This window comes from Notamacropus eugenii, chromosome 7 (genome assembly GCF_028372415.1).
Source record: "Notamacropus eugenii isolate mMacEug1 chromosome 7, mMacEug1.pri_v2, whole genome shotgun sequence".
In the NCBI taxonomy this organism is placed as follows: Eukaryota; Metazoa; Chordata; class Mammalia; order Diprotodontia; family Macropodidae; genus Notamacropus; species Notamacropus eugenii.
In genome coordinates this window covers 150,785,739-150,806,694 of record NC_092878.1, presented here as the reverse complement: position 1 = coordinate 150,806,694, position 20,956 = coordinate 150,785,739, and the positions used below count along the sequence as shown (strand labels likewise).

Sequence of the window (20,956 nt, the reverse complement as noted above, 5' to 3'; positions counted from 1 at the left end):
GATGTAGAATGAGACTTTGGCTTTGTCTGGGGTTCTTTGGGACATAGCCAAAGTGGAAATGTGTTTTACTTAACTGTACATGTTTGCAAAGGGAGTTTTTTCTTTATTTTATAATTAGGGTAGAGTGGGAGGGAGAATGACTCGATTTTTGCTCATAAAAAAAGCAAATTTAATTCTTTTTAATGAAAAATTTCAAAGATGTCTCACATCTTGGACAGTCATCTGTTTCTTCTATTTTTTCTTAATAAAAACTATTCTAAATGAACTAGTTTCACATTTTTGTTACTTCTTTAGTCACTTTTATAATTTTTGAAAGGGTTCATATAATCATGTGAAGAACTTTGATAAAGTCTAAAACCTCTAGAAAAATTATCTTCTGTTACAACTGCTTTTGCAACTAGCTGACACAGTTGGTTAGGATTAGTATTGGATTTTGAGTCAGAAAAAACTAAATCTATCCTCAAATAAATCCATCCTCAGACTCATGTGATCCTGGGTGAATCATTTAACCTCTCTCCAATTCAGTTTGCTCCTCTAAGATAAGGATAATAATAGCACTTATCTTTCAAGGTTGTTGTAAGGGTTAAATAAGTTGACATATCTAGAGTGTTTCGCAAATCTTACAGTATGATACAAATGCTAGCTATTTTTAAAATAAAATTTAAAAATATAAATTATTACAATACATAGTTATATTTTAAGTACAACCTATTTAAAATATCTTGTAGAGTTTCTTTGTAGGAATGCAGATTTTTAAAAAATTATATCTTAAACTTTAGCAACTGATACCTGGAATAGCATTGGTTAGATGGGAAATTATTATTAATAATAATGCCTATAGTTTGGAGAGTTTTGCAAAGTACTTCACAGGTACCATTTGAACCTCAACACCACCCTGTGATACAGGTAATATAAGTATCACCTCCAATTTACAGATGAAGAAGCTAACACTTAGTAACTTACATAAGCCACTGTCTAAGTCTGGATTGTGACTTGAAATCCAATATCCTTTGTTATACGCTATAGCTAAAAAGTTAAAAATTGCTTCTGCTCCCAATGTAAAGCTCAAAGATGAGTTCTTGAATATATTTTTCTAATATCATTTCCGTCCTCTTCACCCTTAATCTTCCCTCTGAGAATTCCACTGAGATTATCTCGAATTTATCCTTTTTATATCATATTTATACATAGTTGTTTGCATGTTTCTCCCCCATTATCCTTAAGAACAGGGGCTATTTCTTGCCTTATTTTTCTTCAGATCCCCAGCCCTCGGCACAGTACCTGGAGTATAGTAAGTGTATAATAAATGCTAATTGACTTGACTCAGCAAAAGAATTTTCTTCTTGGGTACCCCACATAAAAGAAATGACAAGTTTTACCTCCTCCTTTCTCCTTTCTTCACTCTTCTCTCTTTCCATTTATGCTCTTTCTCTTATTTCTCTTAAAATTCTCAGAACAGAGCCAAGCCATCAGGACATCTGCTTTTCTTATTCACACCTTTCAAGACATAAAGGTTCTGTTTAGCAAAAGAGAAAATCTAGCTGACAGGATAGATATAAACCTATCCACATTGTTTCCCCTCCCCACTGTCAAGTCACTATAGTTCATAACACTCTTAAATCATTTATAAAAATGATATTTTAACTATAGCAAAGCATTTGAGACTTGGTATGTTAGGATATTTTGAATTTCTAAAGTAATTTGAAAATAGACACACTTATCTGAATTCATTCCTGGATTTGTAGAATATAATAATGCTAGCACATTCCAGAGAAAACGTAGAAAGACATGTTTATTTGAGCAATTGAAAAGAGCCCTATACCTATGCAGTGCTAACATTCTAATGGAAAGAAGGAACAGGTGTCCCTTCAGAACCTTTATGTCTTGAAAGGTTCTAAGTAGATATCCTGATGGCTTGGTGCTGTTCTGAGAATTTTAAGAGAAATAAGAGAAAGAAGGGTGAATGGAAGAAGAGAATAGTTCAGAAAGGAGAAAGTAGGAGGTAAAATTTACCATTTCTTTTATGTGGGGTATCCAAGAAGAAAATTATAGGAAAAGGGGGAAGTAGATATCGAATAAACCTAACTCATATCTGAAATGGATGAAAGGGAAAATTGAACTTGTATACAAAGAGTCTGGTGTAGAAATACATTACACTCCATAGCAGAACAAGTGGGGAAGGAAAGAGGGAGATAAGTAAAGGGGAAAATACCAAGGGAGGAATAGTCTCAAGCAAAACAAAATTTCCTGGTTCTGAAAAGGGAATTAAAAGGGGGAAAAAAAGAACTGGAAACTAAAGGAGTGCCTGATATTGTGTTGTTGTTGTGTTTTGCCCTTCATTTTTGAAAAGGACCGTGACATCAGAAAAATGATGACATGACTCGCAGTTGACTTTGATTGGAGTGAGGGAGGGCTGTGCTAGGTCACCAGCCTCACTTTCTCCTCCTGAGCCATCTGGATCCAGTGACCTGATATTTATCAGGATGACTGGAGATGGCCCAGGATGAAATGGGAGGCCCTGGACCTTTTAAGCTAAGACCTTTCCAGGCACTCACTTAGAGTGAGGCCTCTATAAAAAGTAGTCAAGGGACAGCCCCTTTAATTAGGAAAAGAAAAAAAAGTCAAGTTGGGAGGGCAAGGTTGCTGTTCCAAAGAGAAACTGTTACCATTGAGATTCACTCTAAGGCCGGAGGGTCTAAAAAAATAAGTGGAGCTTGGGCAGGGACCTATTATGATCCAATCTATGGGCTTCAGAGTGAATTGGGTTTAACATTTTAGGAAAGGAAGGATGGAAGGAAGGAAGGAAGGAAGGAAGGAAGGAAGGAAGGAAGGAAGGAAGGAAGGAAGGAAGGAAGGAAGGAAGGAAATCTAGCCAGTAGACCCCACGTTAATTGGGCAGCTTCTGGTCACCAAAATTTACCTTCTTTTTGAGAGGAGAAAGAAAGGGAGAGGGAAAGGGAAAGGATGAACTGAGTTACCCAACTACCTGGGTCTCCATTCAGGCAGCTTGGTGTACTCACAGGCTGTGTTTGTCCTTCATTTTGGAGAGGACCATGACATCAGGAAAATGATAACGTGACTTGCAGTTGACTTTGATTTGAGTGAGGAAGGGCTGTGCAAGTTCACCAGCCTCACTTTCTCCTCCAGAGCCATCTGGATCCAGTGGCCTAATATTCATCTATTATATTGTATCAACCACGTATTATATCTTAGACTACTGGGGAATGGCTAAACAAATTGTAATATATTTATATAATGGAACAATCCTGTGCCATAAAAAATGATGAAAGCATTTCATGAATCCTTAGTAGTATGAATGACAAAGAATGAAGTAAATAGAAGTAGGATAACAATGAATACAGTGACTACAACAGCACAGCCCAATGGATGCAACACTGGACTTGGAAACAAGAAGACATCCTCCTAAGTTCAAATCCAACCTCAGACACTTGCTAGCTCTGTGACCTTGGGCAAGTCACTTAGCCCTGTTTGCCTCAGTTTTCTTATCTGTAAAATAAGCTAGAGAAGGAAATGGCAAACCTCTCCAGTATCTTTGCTAAGAAAATTCCAAATGGGGGAAGAGTCATAAACAATTGAAATGTCTGGATAACAACAATATCCATAGATCAGAAAGGTAATTTCTTCTTTGCTTCTCTAATTTGGTTATGATGTCACCTTTTCTGTCTAAGACATGTACCCATTTGGAACCTATCCTGGTATATGGTGTTAGATACTGGTCTAGACCTAATAAGTTTCTCTTGTCACCTCCCTGTGACTTCTGTCCCCAACTCTTCTATGCTCCAGTTCTCCTCCTTCTATCTTCATCTAGCTGCTTTCTTATCTCTCCCCACCATAGCTTTTCCTTTTCAATCAACAAAAGTTTATGAAGTACCTACCACGTGCCAAGAACTGTATTAGCTGCAGGGGATACAAGACCAAAGGATAAAACAATTCCTTCTTGCAGAAATTACATTCTACTGGAGGAGAACCAAAAAAGCACATGTAACAATATACGGACAACTTTGAGAAGCAATATATCATCACAATGTTAGGTAGTATATAGCTTTGCTAAAATTTTGCTCAAGTTCATTATAAAAGAGATATGACACATGTAGTCAGTATGTATAACGTTCTTTGGAAAAAGGAAGAGATGTTATTTTCGTATTTGTTGTACAGCAGAGAAATCAGTGTACCACAAGGAAATCTGTACTCCTTCACAGCCCTGCTATAAAGAAGTCTAATCTTTACTAGCCAGGGGTCAGTAAGACAAGAAAAAGATTCTGTAAGATTCAGTAAGAAAAGATTCAGTAAGATAAGAAAAGATTATCTCCAATCATTGTGCAATGCCCACTCAAGGAAGTAATTAAACTAATATTGGCAAAGTGCTGACCCATAGTATAATAAATGTTTATTCTCTTTCCTTCCCTACTATGCATACACAGTTTTTAAGTTAATTTTTATTTTATTTTTCTCAATTACATGTACACAAAAATTTTTAACTTTCTTTTTGTAAGTTTTGAGTTCCAAATTCTCTCCCTCGCTTCTTTCTCTCCTCCCTCCTTAAGAAAACAAGCAATTTAATATAATGTATGTATGTGTTGTCATGGAATATGAGTCATGTTGCAAAAGAAAACACAGATTAAAAAAACCAAGAATAATAAAGTTTTAAAAGTATGCTTCAATTTGCATTCAGATTTCAATAGTTCTTTCTCTGGAGCGAGATAGCATTTTTCATCATGAGTCCTGTGGAATTGTTTTAGATCAGTGTATTCTAAGTCATTCACAATTCTTCATCATACAATATTGCAGTTACTGTGTACATTGTACTCCTGGTTCTGCTCACTTCAGTTTGCATCAGTTCATGTAAATCTTCCCAGGTTTTTCTGAAAGTATCCTACTCATTATTTCTTATAGCACCAGAAAGAGTTTAGTAGAGAGATCATCAAATAGCACTTCCTCCATAAATATTCTTGACTTGTTTCTTTCTCCTCTCTATACTCCATTTCTATAGGGGCAGCTAGGTGGTGCAGTGGATAGAGCACCAGTGCAGGAGTCAGGAGAACCTGAGTTCAAATCTCACCTCAGACACTTGACACTCACTAGCTGTGTGACCTTTGGCAAGTCACTTAACCCTAAATGCCTCATCCTGGTCATCTCCAGTCATCCTGGTGAATATCTGGTCGCTGGATTCAAATGGCTCTGAAGGAGAAGTGAGGCTGGTGACCTGCACAGCCCTCCCCCACTCAAAACAAAGTCAAGTGCAAGTCATGTCATCAGTTCTCTGATGGCATGGTCTTCTTCATCAATGAAGGATGAACACACTCCATTTCTATTAGTTGTTTCCTTGTGACCTCACCATAGTTGCACTTTATTTTATTCTGTTGTATAGGATATGTGTCCCCTCCACCTTCCAGAGTATTACTCTATAAATGCCTCCTTCTAGCTATTAGGTGAAAAAGAGTCATGTCTGTCTTTCCCTACCAAAGCTTGAAATCTCTAGGTAAAGAGGATCCTAATCCAGAGAAACAATAGTCTAGCAACAATTGAATTGCTTCTCTACTATACTAATGTCTCAAATCAGAGCCTCCTCATAACTCAAAAAATTCCTCTTTTCTGCCAGATTCTTACATAATTGTCCCAAAGTCCTCAAACTTTCATTTCACTTATAATTTCTCAATTATAATCTTAAAACTTTGAAAACAGACATTGACAACTGAATGGTTGCTCAGTGGTGTCTGACTCTTCATGATGCCATTTGGGGTTTTCTTGCCAAAGATACTGATGTGGTTTGCCATTTCCTTCTCCAGCTTATTTTACAGGTGAGGAAACTGAGGCAAACAGGGCTAAGTGACTTGCCCAGGGCCACACCGCTAGTTAGTGTTTGAGGCCAGATATGAACTCAAGCTTTCTTGACTCTGGGCCCAGTGCTTTAGCCACTGCTAAATGGTAGACCACAAATTCCAGCAGTCAATCATCTATAATTCAAACAATGCTTTGCCTTCAAACAGTTCACCGATCTAAGAGGAAGTTTATTCTCAGGTCCTTAAGACAGTTTACATCTCTCAATATTTTTATTTAAGAGGCTAAATTTCTTTTCAATCTAATTCTATGAGTAATCCATACACAAATTTTTTTTCTCCCCCATTAACCAAAGTGTTCATAACAAACAAAGGAGTCAGTAACTTATAAAATAATGAGGTATTGATTTCCTCTGTGATGGGTACATGTGAAGAGCCCATCAGCTTGTTAATGGTATCTCCATATGGAAGATGCTGCCAGGGAATCCAAGGGACTGTTTCCTGCAGATTGGCAAGGGAAGTATCTCAGAAAGAACACTCCATACCTAGTTCACCTAAGAGGATTGGTTGTGGAGGTGTTCAAAAGGCTTATCAACTTCACTAGGGGCCCTTTGCCTGATTCATTTCTGCAGGCTCTTGGATCTTAGTGACTTCTTTCTTTGCTCCTGGCGTCCAATGAAAGAAGCAGTCTCCAATCTTGGGAGCAAGCCACCAGAAGAGCAGGGATCAGAGCATTGTCCAAGTTTGTTGATGACCCAGGGAACAAGGAGTAATCTTCAGGAGAACGCATGCAGGACTGCAGGCCAGTGGAAGGATCCATACATCAGCTATGCTACATCTGGGGGGACTCCTTCTATGGAGGAACCGAGCTGTTTGGAGCCTAACCTTCTGTGCCCTCCTCTCTTCTGTCAGATTGAGGTTTTAGAGGAAATGTTTGTGTTTTTTTTCTTGCTATATCTGTGAAGTGAATATTCCTTCAGGTTGATGTTTTGCATGACTACACATGCATAACCTATAGTGAATTGCTTGCCTTCTCAATGGGAGTGGGGTGGGGAGGGAGGAAGGGAGAGAATTTGGAACTCAAAGTTTTAAAAATAAAATGTTTAAAATAGTTTTTACATGTCAATGGGGAAAAATAAAATACTAAAAAAAAAGCTGATGATAAATGACTAAAAAGAACTGGGGTGCTAGTCACTGAGCCCTTAAAATGGAAAGAACACTGTGGGCTTAAACCAGGAGCAGAGAAAAGAGATCTCCCAACCCCCTTAGGGTATCTGAGAACCTTCAGAAGTGATAGAATAGACCTGAATGAATTAATAAAAGGTTCATTAAGTATTTACCATGTATACAGCAGCTGGGTGGTACAGTGGATAGAACACCAGACTTGGAGTCAGGTAACATCTAAGTTCAAATCCAGCCTCAGATACTAGCTGTGTGACACTGGGCAAGTCACTTAGCCCTGTTTGCCTCAGTTTCCTCATTTGTAAAATGAGGTAGGGAAGGAAATGGCAAATCACTCCAGTATCTTTGCCAAGAAAACCCCATATGGGGTCACCACTACAATTATTTGCATATGCCATAATATGTTCACTCATCCCCTAGTCTCAGAATATTTTCATATTTATTTCTAGCTTTTAAAAAGTTATAAATAAAGCAGCTCCTATGAAGTTTTTTTTTGGCAGACGGGTCTTAGTCAGTCCTTTCTTAGGAATCTCTTGGTCAAAGAGGATGTACAACTCAGCAGCCACACTTGCACAATTCCAAACTGTTTTTTCAGGAGTGTTGCTCCATGTACAACATCTTTTACAAATACCCTGAAGGGAAGCTTGGCACTGTCTGAATGTCAGCAGGAAACTGCAGTCTGTGCCCTTCCTGCAGGAGTTTCCGATGACACTAAAGAATGCAAGAGAGACGGAAGTGAGGCGGGGTGCACTGCAGGCCTGGGGGACAAAGGCGGGGAGGAAGGAGATGGAGGGTGATGCGTGAATGGCCAGTCTGGCCACGGGCGGGGAAGGTTTTCTTCATGCCAAACAGGGCAGTCTAATGATTCGGATGATCCTGCAGGGGACTTGGAGCCGGCGGCAGCGAGGGAGGGTCATCCCCTGGGAGGATGACGGCCAGCACCCGGGCACGTGGCAGCGGGAGCCGCGATGCGCAGGCGCCCTCCGGCCTGACCACGTCCTCTGACGTCATGCGCCGCTAGGGCTCCGGGGCGGCCGCACGCTCGCCATGATGGCCTCGGGCCGCCTCGGACTGGCCCGGGGAGTCCTGGCGGGGCTGCGGCGGCGGCAGACGCTGGTCGTGCGCGCGTCCTGCGCCGCCACGAGCCTCGGCCGCCCTCCCCCGCCCGTCCCCGGGCCCAGCCGCGGGCGCCCGCTCAGCCTGTCTGCGGCCGCCATCGTGTCCGCGGCGCCCCGCCCCCTGCAGCCCTATCTGCGCCTCATGCGGCTGGACAAGCCCATCGGTGAGTGGGGGGGGGGGGGGAGGGCGGGAGCGCGCGGAGGGGGAGAGCCATGATTGGCTGATCCCTGCTGGAGTGGCAGCGGCGCTGCCCAACGGAGAGGAGAGGAGCGAGGGGAGCGAGCCTATCGTGGAGCGAGAGGCTGTTGTATAGTGACAACCGGGGAAATTGACCAGAGCTGAACATTGAGACTGATCTTGGCATCTCCCCGTGGTGAAGTTGACCTTAAAGGACAGGGATTAGCTACAAAGAGCTGTAAGAGGCAACGTCTTTATAAGACTCGCGAAATAGAAATTACCAAAGAAAGTGCTTTGTCCTTGGATGGATTAGGGTTAGGGTTTCACGGAGGAAGGCTGGGGGGATTAGGAAAGGTCTCATGTGACCTTTGGAGTTGGGTTTAGGAGATAGGTAGCATTACAGGCTTAGTAAATGTGGAGAATTGTGGTGCCAAGAGGGAGGGGCTTCCGTTAGCTTGAGGGGAATTTCATATCAGTGATGCCGCAAAAGTGGATTTAAGTTTCAGGTTGTCAATGTGGCTCCTGAAAAGCTGAGGGAAACAGGATTGGCCAGTGCAGCTTTAAGGACCGGTGGATATTTTCTTAGATATTACTTCTTCTGTCTACTCCTTGGGTCCTAAGGGGGTGACCAAACCACGTGGTATTGAATGGAAAGTGCTGGACCTGGAGTCAGGAAGACCTGAGTTCAAATCCAGCCTCAGGCACTTATTAGTTTTGTGACTGCATAAGTCACATGGTTGTTGTTTAGTCCTGTCTCACTCTTCGGTGACCCCATTTGGGGTTTTCTTGGCAGAGATACTGGAGTGATTTGCTGTTTCCATCTCCAGCTCATTTTACAGATGAGGAAACTGAGGCAAACAGGGTTAAGGGAGTTGCCCAGTAAGTGTCTGAGGTCAGATTTGAACTCAGTAAGATGAGTCCTGATTCCAGGTCCTGAGCTCTATCTATTGAACCATTTAGCTGCCCATCTGAGCTTGTCACTTCACCAGTGTTTGCCTCAGTTTCCTCATCTGTAAAATGGAGATAACAGTGGTGCCTACCACCCAGGGTAGTGCTGAGGATAAAATGGGATAATATTTTTAAAGCACTTTGTAAATCTTAAGGTACTATAGAAATGCTAGCTTTTATTATTATGGAGACCTGAAATAGGGGTAGGCTAAATGCATTAAAAGCAGCTTTTTAGTGAATGCTATAAATCCATATTGAGAAGGAAGTATAGCTCTTTGGACCATACAGACTTCCTAATTCCCATAGGTGCTGTTGTGATTCACCTGGGTGTATCCCCTTAGGAGGAAAACATCACCTGGAGAAAACTTTTCATTTGGAAAATTGCACTTGTAAATGAATAAACTTGCTGAATGTTAGTTTAGCAAACATGGATGGCAAACTCGAGTCAAATGTGTGTCTCAGAATTGGTCTCTTTTATTTGGGAGTGTAGGAATTGTGGGCTCTGTGGAATGTACTCCACTAATGGGCTGAGTTTGGAGACTCCTATGAAGTCAGAGGGGTTGGCCTGCTGGGTCCAGCTAAGGAGGAATGCACTGGACCACACTTTAGCCATTGCTAATGGCTGTTAAGAAGCTGGCTGGTGAATTGAACCGAGTGAGACAAAAGGAAACCTTGATGTGTGGACAGAGGCCAATTAATCAGTGGCATTTGGGTGGTCCATTTGAAAGTGACTTTAGTTAATTCCAATTTGATTGTTCACTTTAGAATTGTGGTTTGTGCTTGGAAGATGATGCCATGACTTGGAATAGAATTGGATTTAAGGGATGGAGGGCTGTACAAAGTCACCAGCCTCACTTTCTGCTCCAGAGCCATGTGGGTCCAGTGGCCAGATAGAGATCAGGACAAATAGAGATGGCCCAAGATGCAGTGAGGGATCTTGGCGTTATCAAGCTAAGGTCTTCAGAGTTCTCACTTTGGGCAACTCAGCTCCTCCTCCTTCTCCTCACTTAAATCCAATTCATTTGTAAGTTGTGGCATCACCATCCTTTGTGGTCCTCTTCAAGAAAAAGGATAAACCACATACAGTAACCATTTTAGGAGGTGACCATCATCCCTTGTGGCCCCACTCAGGTGAGCATGGAACCCCTGAAGAGGCAGAAGGTTTGAGGGAAGCTACAGCCTAGGAGACAAAGATCACGATCTGGATAAAGGTGGATATCATAAACCAGCCTGAACTGATACTGAGGATGGATTTGTTGGGTTGAGAGGGGAAAAGTAGTTCTGGTTTGGACTATAGCATCCTAGGCCATTACAGTTCACTGGCAGTCCCTGGATTTGCCCAGACTGTCCCACATGTTAAAAATCAGGCAGCATCCTATCTCTGGGGACCCCAGGGCCTAGAAACGTGCCAAGCCTGGGATGATGGGTACCAGCACTTCCACTATTTATCTCCCCAAAGGTGATGTGTGCGTTGGGCCCCTTCTCCACTATTCTGAGCTAGGCAGTGATTCAGGCAGTGAACCTTTTGTGGATCATAAGATGTAGTAAAAGCACATTTAATCATGAGATGGTAACAAAGGATACGAGTCTAAGATTTAAAATATAGTACTTTAGATAAAATGCCTCTGCCTCTTCACCATCCATTTACCTTGGCAGCCTGTCTTGCTAGGTAAGGAAGGTGTTCCCACTGGGCAGTAGGACTTCCAGTTCCTCTTTGACTGAATTTTTCATGTCTCAGGAGACAAGGAAAACAAACCAGTGATGACCTTGAGAATAATTTCTCTGTCTCCTACAAGGCAAATGAGCCCAACCTCCAAAAACAGATGCCTTTCCTACCACCCTCCCCACTGTCTGCCCTGGCCACTCGGGTGCTTCCTCATGAGGATGCAGACACTTCAGGTGGCCCTGCTGCCTGGTTTGTTTGTGCTTTTCTCATTTTGGGAGTCAGGTCCCCCTCTGCTGCTTGTCCTCTGCCCCCCTCGGTCAGGTTCATTGTGTCTCTGTAGAGTGGAGAACTTGGGCCATTTTGGTGAGCTGAGCTTGCGGCTCCCTGTGAGGCTGAGTCATCATTCATACAGATCCTTGGACCTTGGGCCTTATGGGCCCTTGCCAAGTAGCTGGGGTTCTGGAAGCTTTATGGTTAGATCATTCTAACTCCTTCTGTGGAAGGTGGACCTTTGTTAATGCAGGCAGCTGGGCTTTATAATCAGACAGGCCATGTCAACACACTCAGAAACCCCAGTATAATTCTTTGGCCAAATGGAATAATGCTATAGATAGACCCCTTCCTTCCAGCCACCTTCCCTTCGCTTTCTCTGAACAAGGGACCCATTTTGCCTCCAGTATTGTGCAGGATAAGTTAAATCCCATAGTACCATATGGCGTTTTTATTTGGTTTATCATTCTCAGGCACTGGGCCTCATCAAGCCTTGGAATGGGCTTTATTCGAAGTCCAGCTTTTGTGGACCCTTCCATTTGCTAAATGGGCTGATTTCCTTGTGCATGAAGAATCTATATACATTGATCCTTAGCTTACTGAATGGGGTCATTTTTCCACTTGAATGCTTTCTTAGTATCAGCTGTGGGGATGTAGATGCATTACTATTCATTGTTCTGTCCCTTGCCTGGTTCTGTCTGGAGCCATAGGCCTAATATTGAATGAGATGCAGGAAAAATTCAGAATATTTCCTGCCAATTTCAAGTATACCTTTCCTCTGGACAGTAAGTGGGTAAATCACCTCCCCAAAAGCCAAGAAGGGCTTGGCAGTGGAGGAAGGGATAATGGACCTTGACCCTGGAGAAGTGTAAGTAACTGCATAGCCTGGTGAGGAATAAGTTAGTTAGGAGTGGGGGGAAGGTGTTGCCCAATTGATCCTTCAGTCTGGCCCAGGTTTAAAAGTTGAGGGACTGGCAGTAAGATGAGTGAAGTGAATGAAGCATTTAGTAAGTTCTTACTCCATCCAAAGCACTGGAGAAACAAATAGGTAAGTAAGACAGCCCCTGCCTGCTCTCCAGGAGCTCCCATTCCCATGGGGAGACAGTACATAATAACAATGTATTGTTGTTCAGGCATGTCTGACTCTTCAGGACCCCATTTGGGATTTCCTTGGCAGAGATATTCCAGCCCATTTTACAGATGAGGAAACTGAGGCAGACGGGGTTAAGTGACCTGCCCAGCTAGGAAGTGCTAAACACTTTACCAATATTGTCTCATTTGATCTTCATGACAGCAAGGTAGGAGCTGTAATTATCATCCCCATTTTACAGTTGAGCCAACTGAGGCAGACGGGCTTGAGGAAACTGAGGCAGACGGGTTAAGCAACTTGCCCACGATCACACAGCTAGCTAAGTATCAAACTCAGAACTTCCAGGACCCATGGCCCATTCCTGTGCCCTCTGGATTTCAAGGAAGTTTCAGCTGCAAGCCAGATAGAAAGGTCCTGTGGTGTTCAGGGTGCAGTAGCAAAGCAGGTGTTCACTTTGTCTGACTCCTGACCTTGCTGCTTCCCCAGGGGCTGCTGCTTCATGAAGTGAGCCCTCCTGCGGTTCTCTTCCATGGGCATCTCAGACTCGAGGGCCCCTCCCTTTCTTTATACAGATACTTCACTAACATAACAATCTCCAATGGAAGGTATTTCTTGGGCAGCCTTTCCCAGCTTTTTTTTATTCCCAAGCATCGTTGTGCTGCTTTCTCTCTTCTTTTGGAGAAGTTCTCCTCTCAGAGGAAAGCCTTCCCAGAAAAATAGCAGTGAGTATTTGGATGAACTTTCTAGCCTGGCAGGGGGGCCAGGATGTGCATGAGCTTTCCCCGACCTAGTCATGGCTGCAACTTCAGCTCTGCTGGATTATTCCATGGTTTCAGAAATCTGGTTCCCTGTTTAGGCTGCTGCCTCATGCCTACCACTAGTAGGGATTCTCCCTCATTTCTTGCCTAACTCTTTCTATAGAGAGATGCTCTAAAGCCTGTAAGGAAGTTTTATGTCATGGAAATAAGGGACATTGTAATAACGAGGCCCAGTAGGGATTGGCAGGCTATAGTTTCCAGGTTAAATCCTGGTCTTTTCATCATGTTGGATGACCTGGAGACATATATCAAGTCTACAGGTTGTGGCAGGGCCATATCTGCCTCTGATTTGGCCACATTCCTGACCCTTTGCCTAGTTTTGGATTTTAAAATAGTTTGGGCTTGAATTGGCAAGATACAGCCCATCCCAATGCCCTGCTGGTCTGCAAAAACTGAGTGTCAGGACAGACTAATTAATTGTAGATTCAGTCACACCATCCATAAAGGAAGAAACAAGTGTATGAAGAATGCCACACATCCAGCTTGTGCCATGCATTTAAATGGGCGATCTATGGGACTCACCCATAAACATACATACCTTGGAAAGACACTCTTACGTGGGCAGTTTTGTCCTAGAATTATATGGGAGGAAGAAGAGAAAAGCAGGCTGGATTGCCTTTGAGAAAATGCAATGCTCTTTTAATGTATCCCTGAACCAATATTCTGCCAGCAGCTGGAAGTCATGGAACACTATATTCTTTGAAGAATGAAAAGTATTTCCCAGAAGGAAGTGAAGAGGCACATTCTAGGTGTTATCAGGCCACATTACCTAACAAATCTGGAATCAGGAAACAGAAGTAGAATAAAGGATGTCATCCAAAATAATGGTTAGGTATAATGCTTCTCTGTAGTCTGAAGACTTTGGAGTCTCTCCTTTCTAATTGTTAATCCATGTTTTCCAACATATTTTTCATTTCCCTACGCTGTGCCCACCTTTGCATTAAAATTACCAAGTATCAAAATGTATCTATTGGAGATCCAACTCAATCACTCAACTGAAATTGTTCTCTCCAAAGTTACTGGTGGATCTCTCAATTATCGAATGTGGTGCCTTTTCTCAATGTTTATTCTTCTTGCCCCTCTGAAGGGTTGGACTACCCTCTTCTCCTGGATAATCTCCCTTCTCAAGGTTTCTGTGATACTGTTCTCTCCTGGTTCTCCTTCTACATTGAATGGGAACAGATTTAGTGAAGACTTCTCAGGAATGTGGAGCCTTCTCCCTGGAGTGGAGGAGACCTTGGACCCAGGTTTCCATTCCTCCAGGGTCAGGTGATTTCCATATAAGGCTGTGTCTTGCTTTAGGATGAGTGATTGATATGACTCACTAACTCCTCAATGCCTAGTTTGCATATAATGAAGTGTATTTTCACGGGCTTTGTAATGTCCATGAGTGGGAAATTTGAACTGGGTTTCAAAAGGGATTGGTTAGATTTCACGCCTAGAATGTAAGACCTTGCTTCTCAGCCAATGAGAATAATGGTCAGTGATGGGAGGGGGATTTTCATGTCAGGGTCTATATAAAGTGCCATTCTGCTTCTGTAAAGCGCCTCCCTACTCCAGCTTTGCTGGTGAAGGGACCACCTGGTTTTTAGAGAGAAGAAAATAAAGGAGATTTTCTGTTTTTACCTTGAGATGCCTCTGAGTAGTCAATGTGAGTAGGGGTCTTGCCATCCCATACAACATGATTAACCACTCCTCTGTCTCCTTTGCTGGTTCATCATCAGTATCATAAAAGCCCATACAATTTGAATCCAAGTCTGAGAATCTACAGGGGAGAGTTTCTTTGGAACACCCCTGTCCAGATCCCTTTATTAGCTAGGCTGGCCAATAAATGGGGTCAGAGACCCCAGTGAGGGAGGGCCGGGTCTTTTTTGGTGACTGCATCCAGGGCCATCTCCAGCCTTCTTGATATGTATCAGATCCAGATCGCTCCAGAGGAGAGGGTGAGGCTGGTGACTGTGCACAGCCCTGCCTCACTTCAATTCAGTTCATGTCATGTCATGGCATCACTTCCCTGCCACCATGGTCTTCTTCTAGGATGGAGGACAAACTAGAACAGGGTGAAGGAATAAAATCTATAACAACATAGGTGTGGCTTCTTCTGATTGGCCAGAAGGTGTTGACCTGAAAACTTGGTTAAAGAAAAGGCAGCAGGCTAAATGCATACATTTTATGATTTAATTAATTAATTAATCAATTCCCTGTTAAAGACAACGGTAACATAATGCATTATGGAGCCAGAAATGTTCTGGCTACCCAGTGCAGAAATCTTCTGGCTTATATACATTTTGCCGTGAGAAAGGAACTCTCCTAGTTGAACAAATCATAAATTCAGTAAGACAGGACAATTAACAAAGCAATGTCAGTCAAGTCTTGAGATTCCAAGCTGGGTAAACATATGTCCCAGGTGGTAAGGAAATCCCACCACTAGTAAGTGGCAGGCTTCCTGCCCTAAACAGATAACTGACATAGGAAAGGGTAAACAAAGTTCAATAGAAATTACGACCTAAGATGTCTGTGTTTTCTTTACCATTAACATGCCATAACATAGTATATGTCTGCAAATATTAAGATATGGAAAACGTCCCATTATTCAAGATAGTGTCTTAGGTTAAAGGTCACTTAAGGAATGTTAAGTCAGCCTTGGCAGGCTTTTGTTGACATAGGAAGAGGCATTCTCTGAGTTTTCTTCAGAGAGAACAAAGAGATTATTCCAAAATTTTATATTAAACATTATCAAAGGCAAAAAAAAAAAAACCTTTCCAATATTATTTTCATATTAGAGTTTTTGGACCTGCCCTTCTAAAACTCCTGTAATCACAAACAAGGATAGGTCACAAGCCAAGGTAAAACAATCTCCAATGGTGGGCATTTCAATGAAGAGGTTGGATAAATGTCATCTCAGCTTCTCCCCAATAGTCCTCAAGTGATAAAATCAGCCTGCAGGCTATGGCATTAGTCTGCTGCATTTTAGATCGTTGAGACTGACCTGTAGGCAATTCTGGTTGCCTCGGAATGTGGGTGGTGTTGAAGTTACTAAGGTGGAAATACAAGTTTTAATTCTATGGTGGAGGTGCTAGGTACAAGATAAGACTTGGACTGTGGCCTGAATTTACCTGAGTCACAAGAATGGCATTGCGATTCAGTTGACTTGAGCTTACCTGTGTAAAACTGACAGCCACAAGGGAGTTATTAAATCTAGCTTGGTTAAGTCTTAACAAAATAGAATTAAAAATCAGTTTTCAATTCCACTCCTAATCGAGTGGATCAGTTTGGCTCATTTAGAAGCCTTGGCTGCTCTCACCTAGAATGAATCCATTTGGGTCTGTAACTGCTGACCCGCCTGCACTTAATTGGCAGTATTTGTAAATTGAGTCCAGTATTGGGGCAGCTAGGTGGCACAGTGGATAATGACTGGGCCTAGAGTTAGGGAGGCTGAGTTAAAATCTGGCCTCAGACACTTACTAGCTATGTCTCCATGGGCATGGTACTTAACCTGTATCTGCCTCAGTTTCCACAGCTGTAAAAAGGGAGATAATAATATCACCTAGCTAAGAGAGTTAATGATTGTGAGGTTCTAATGATGTACTATCCCTAAGAAGCACTTAGCATTCTGTCTAGCGCGTAGTAGGTGCTGTAATAAATGTTTATTCACTTCCCTTTTCCTTGGCACAGCCATCACCACGTAGTAGGTGCTGTAATAAATGTTTATTCACTTCCCTTTTCCTTGGCACAACCATCACCACGTAGTAGGTGCTGTAATAAATGTTTATTCACTTCCCTTTTCCTTGGCACAGCCATCACCACGTAGTAGGTGCTGTAATAAATGTTTATTCACTTCCCTTTTCCTTGGCACAATCATCACAACTGCCAACTGGACATTTCAAACTGGACGTTTCATAGTCATTTTAACCAGACATGTCCAGAACAGAACTTATTCCCCATAACCCATCCCTTTTCTGGACTTCTCCAGCTACCATTTCATTGACCCATGTTCACAACCTCACCATTATCCTTGACTCTTCATTGGCCCTTAGGCCATTGATGTGTTCATTTGCAAAGTCTTGTCATTTCTACCTCCATGACATCTCTCACACCACACCACATGTTCTCCCTCCTCACATGCAGATGCCCTGGTTCTAGCTTTCCTTATATCTTTTTTTCCTTCCACAGCAGAACACAAAAGGAGCATTGTGTATGGAACTGCATTTCATACTGGCTTCATTTTTTTAAGGACACAATATATTCTGTATTCCTTTAAAACTGCCCCTCTTGTACATAACCTCCTTTTAGACTTTGCACTTCTCATCTTTACTGTGCCTCTTTTAAAATGTTTCAGTGGCCAGCATTCTTGGGAGGCATCGTGCTTGCTCAGTCTGTCAGAAGGTGGGTAAGATGACGCATCCTTGGTCCTTGAGTCTTTCAGAAGTTGCTTTTCTGGATAGTGTTGCCATTCTCTTGCTTCTGTTCACTCCAGTCTACATCGGTTCATATTTCCCAAGGTTCCCTGAAATTGTCTCTTTTGTCTTTTTTTATTATGAATGATATTACATTATATAAACATACTGTTGAGGGTCAGGGGTGCTGGGGACCCCAGAATACCAACATGCTGGGTCCTGCTCAAATGAATTCAGCTCAAGCCTTCTTAAAGCCAAAGAAAGACAAAGTTTATTAAAGATTCGTCATATTGGGTTACTGCCAGGCCTAGAGGCCTGAGGGCTACCCGAGTCTTACCTTACCTCTATCGCAGGTCTTCAGCTGGCCAAACCGGATAAACGTATGAGAGAAGAGACTTTCCAGAGTCGAACAAGGGTTAGGCTTTATTCAGGGTCTCAGTTACATGTGCAAGGGAAGCTCTTCCTTAGGAGGGAGAAAGAAAATCTCCCAAGGAGGCAAAGATCTTATAATAAGAGATTGGAAGCAGAAGTGTAAGTGGGGAGAGAGGGGGAGGGGAGAGCGAAGAGAGGAAAAATGGAGCCTTCTGTCCTGTCAGGGCTCCTCCGCTCTAAGAGAGCCTTCAGGCTTTCCTGACTGTAATTAAGCTCTCCGGCCGTGTAGTTTGCACCTGAATACCGTGCCTGTTAGATAACAATAGGTGTGCCCAGATCCGGGACAGTCTCGAGGGGGATGCTCCTCCCATCACGTTTCTCACGGGAAGAGGCGGAAATACACGAGATTGCTCAGTCTCACTCCTCGATTCCCTGGTGTTTTATGGGGGGCCTCATGAGAACTCTAAGATTTAGAAGTTCCCACCTTTACCCGCCCGAGACTGTCCACATGGAATTGAGCTTCCATCCCCAGCAGGTTGACTCTTAAGGAGCCTAAGCATTTGTAACACTTGTATTCACGAGCGGGCCAGATACCATCTCAGCTAGACAGAGTCTGAGCTGGATTGAATCTGAGTGCCTTCATGGAGGCAAGATGGACCTTAAATACAGAAAAGATTGTGGGAGGGATCTGGGGATGGTCTGGTAGTCTAGGGTGATGGGAAAAGAAGTTCAAGGAGGACCTCAGTGGAACTGGGGTGACTGATCAAGGGTTGGAAACAGCTGGAGGCAATCGGGAGATATCAGACAATGGAGGGCCTGGGATGGAAGCAAGTGTTGTCAGGTCCGGGGTCCCAGGGATGGTCTTGATAGATCAAACCCAGGGAGGATCCTGATGGGAGTGGCTGGTAATAGGATCAAAGGGTGAAGAGTGCAACAGAGACTGGACACAATGATAATAAAAAGCCCATGGGCTTTGGGAGACTGCCAGATCAAATGGGAAGATTAGATTTGAGTAAGCAAGACTCAAGGGGAGCTCAAGGAGGCCCCCAGAGTCCAAACCCCATCAATACCATATTTTGTTTAGCCATTCCCCAATAGATTGATATACCCTTAGATTCATTATTTTCCCTTTTTCCCCTCTCTTCTGGATCAAGGAGTTTGTTTTGCTTACAACCATTCCCTCCCAAGCATATCAAAATTAATATTGCCTCAAATTTCTTCTGTATTGATTATACCACGTTACTGGGCTTATGCTGTATTGATTTTTGTAATTAACTGCATTTTCCTAAAGCTACCATTCTGTATCTTAACTTAGTTTTCCCTTTGATTTAGTTTAAAGTTATGATTAAAAGAAAAGTAGTTAATCTCTCATACAAGTAGCCCTGAGATACTTCCAGGCCATCTTTAAGCCCCACAAGTTAACTTGGTACCATTCCAAAAGATATATCATCTGTTTTGTCTGTCCTTGTGCAATTAGGGGAGTTTCTATCTCTTCCAAGGAGACAGCACTAGTTTTGATCTCCTAGCAAAGATTACAAGATGCATATGGGTCCTATAACATATTTAATATTCCAGTCCCACCTCGATATAAGCAATCATGTTGTTCCCACTGCCATGATACTGTTTACCCAGTAACCACATTAGCTTCCCCACCTGCCCAGCTTAATGCTTCCCAAAACTGTATGAAAACTAGTAAGCCCTACCTCAGAGTCTTTGGTTATTGAAAGGCCACAGACCCAATTTATTGGTTATTGCTAGCTTAACTAACATATTGACCATGCTCAGACCATTGTCTCTCAGTTTATCTTAATTTTCAAATGGAACGCTCCCCAGTGTTATCCTCCCTCTTAAATTAACCACCTTTGTTTCCCTGTTGAGCCTGTTGTGTTTCTATCTCCAATCTGTGTGTGTGTGTGTGTGTGTGTGTGTGTTTTCAACCCTCATTTCAGATGAATAAGGTTTGCCTGATGCCCACTGCCCAGCTGCTTCCTCCGCATGTGAATGCTCTTTTCATGAACTTATGAAAAATGATAGTAAGTCCTTTCCTTCTCCACTAGGGCATTTTTTTTACCCTCCCTTCTCTGTCACCTCCTTTGAGGGTTTTAAAAAATCCTTAGAACCAAATCATATCCACTTCTACACTTCTGTTTTTTCCTTATTTAACTCCCTCAAAACTTCCTGTGAAAACATTAAGGTTTTGAAGGGACACAGGTTTCCCTCTCTCTCTCTCTCTCTCTCTCTCTCTCTCTCTCTCTCTCTCTCTCTCTCTCTATGGTAGCACCATATCATCATACAGTTCTCAAATACCTTTCTAAGCTTTTCTGGGCTGTTGGGTTTGCATTTTAAAGTTCTTACCCAGCTCTGGTCTTTCAGTCAGATGTGTTTGAAGATCCATTCTCCCCACCCCAAGAGGATTATGCTCAGCTTTGCAGAGTGAGTTATTATTGCTTGTAAGCCTATACTTTTTGCCTTTTGAAACACTATTCAGAGATCTCTTGTTTCTAGTAGAAACTGCTAGGTCTTATGTAATCTGGAATGTGGTATTTCTGGCTGCATGAAGTCTGTTTTCTTTGATGAGGGAGCTTTCGATTTTGGCAATGGTGTTCCCTTTGCAATTACTTTCAGGGGCTGATCAGTTGGATTCCTTCTATCTTCACTTGGCCTTCTGGTTCTGATAGATCTGGGCAGTTTTCATGATTTCTTAAAATATAGAATTCAGACCTTTTTGTTTTTCAATAGTATCTGATGCTTCATGACCCCACTTGGGGTTTTCTGGCCAGACATACTGGAATAGTTTGCTATTTCCTTCTCTACCTCATTTCATAGATGAGGAAACTGAGGCAAACAAGGCTAAGTGACTAGCCCAGGGACACATAGCCAGTAAGTGTCTGAGGCTAGCCTTGACGTCATGTTGAAGAGTCTTCTAGACTCCAGGCCCAGCACTCTACTGCACCACCTTCCCTTTTTTAAAATGGTTCTTAAATGATTTCTCTTTGACCTATCTTTCAGGTCAATTAGTTTTTGTAGTAGATTTTCTTCTATTTTACCAATCTTTTCATTTTATTCTGACATTTCTTGCCGTGTCATGGAGTCATCCATTTATGTTTGGTATAGTCTAA

At 42.5% G+C, this 20,956-nt stretch overlaps 1 protein-coding gene across 1 annotated transcript in view; it reads left to right on the top strand.

Moving 5' to 3' along the window:
- Positions 1 to 8,009: 8,009 nt before the first annotated feature.
- COQ2 (coenzyme Q2, polyprenyltransferase) overlaps positions 8,010 to 20,956 on the top strand; it is a 49,608-nt gene continuing 36,661 nt past the window's right edge. The window contains exon 1 of the mRNA XM_072624024.1: positions 8,010 to 8,262. Coding sequence (XP_072480125.1) covers positions 8,028 to 8,262 — 235 coding nt within the window. The 5' untranslated portion in view covers positions 8,010 to 8,027. The remainder of the gene's footprint in view (positions 8,263 to 20,956) is intronic.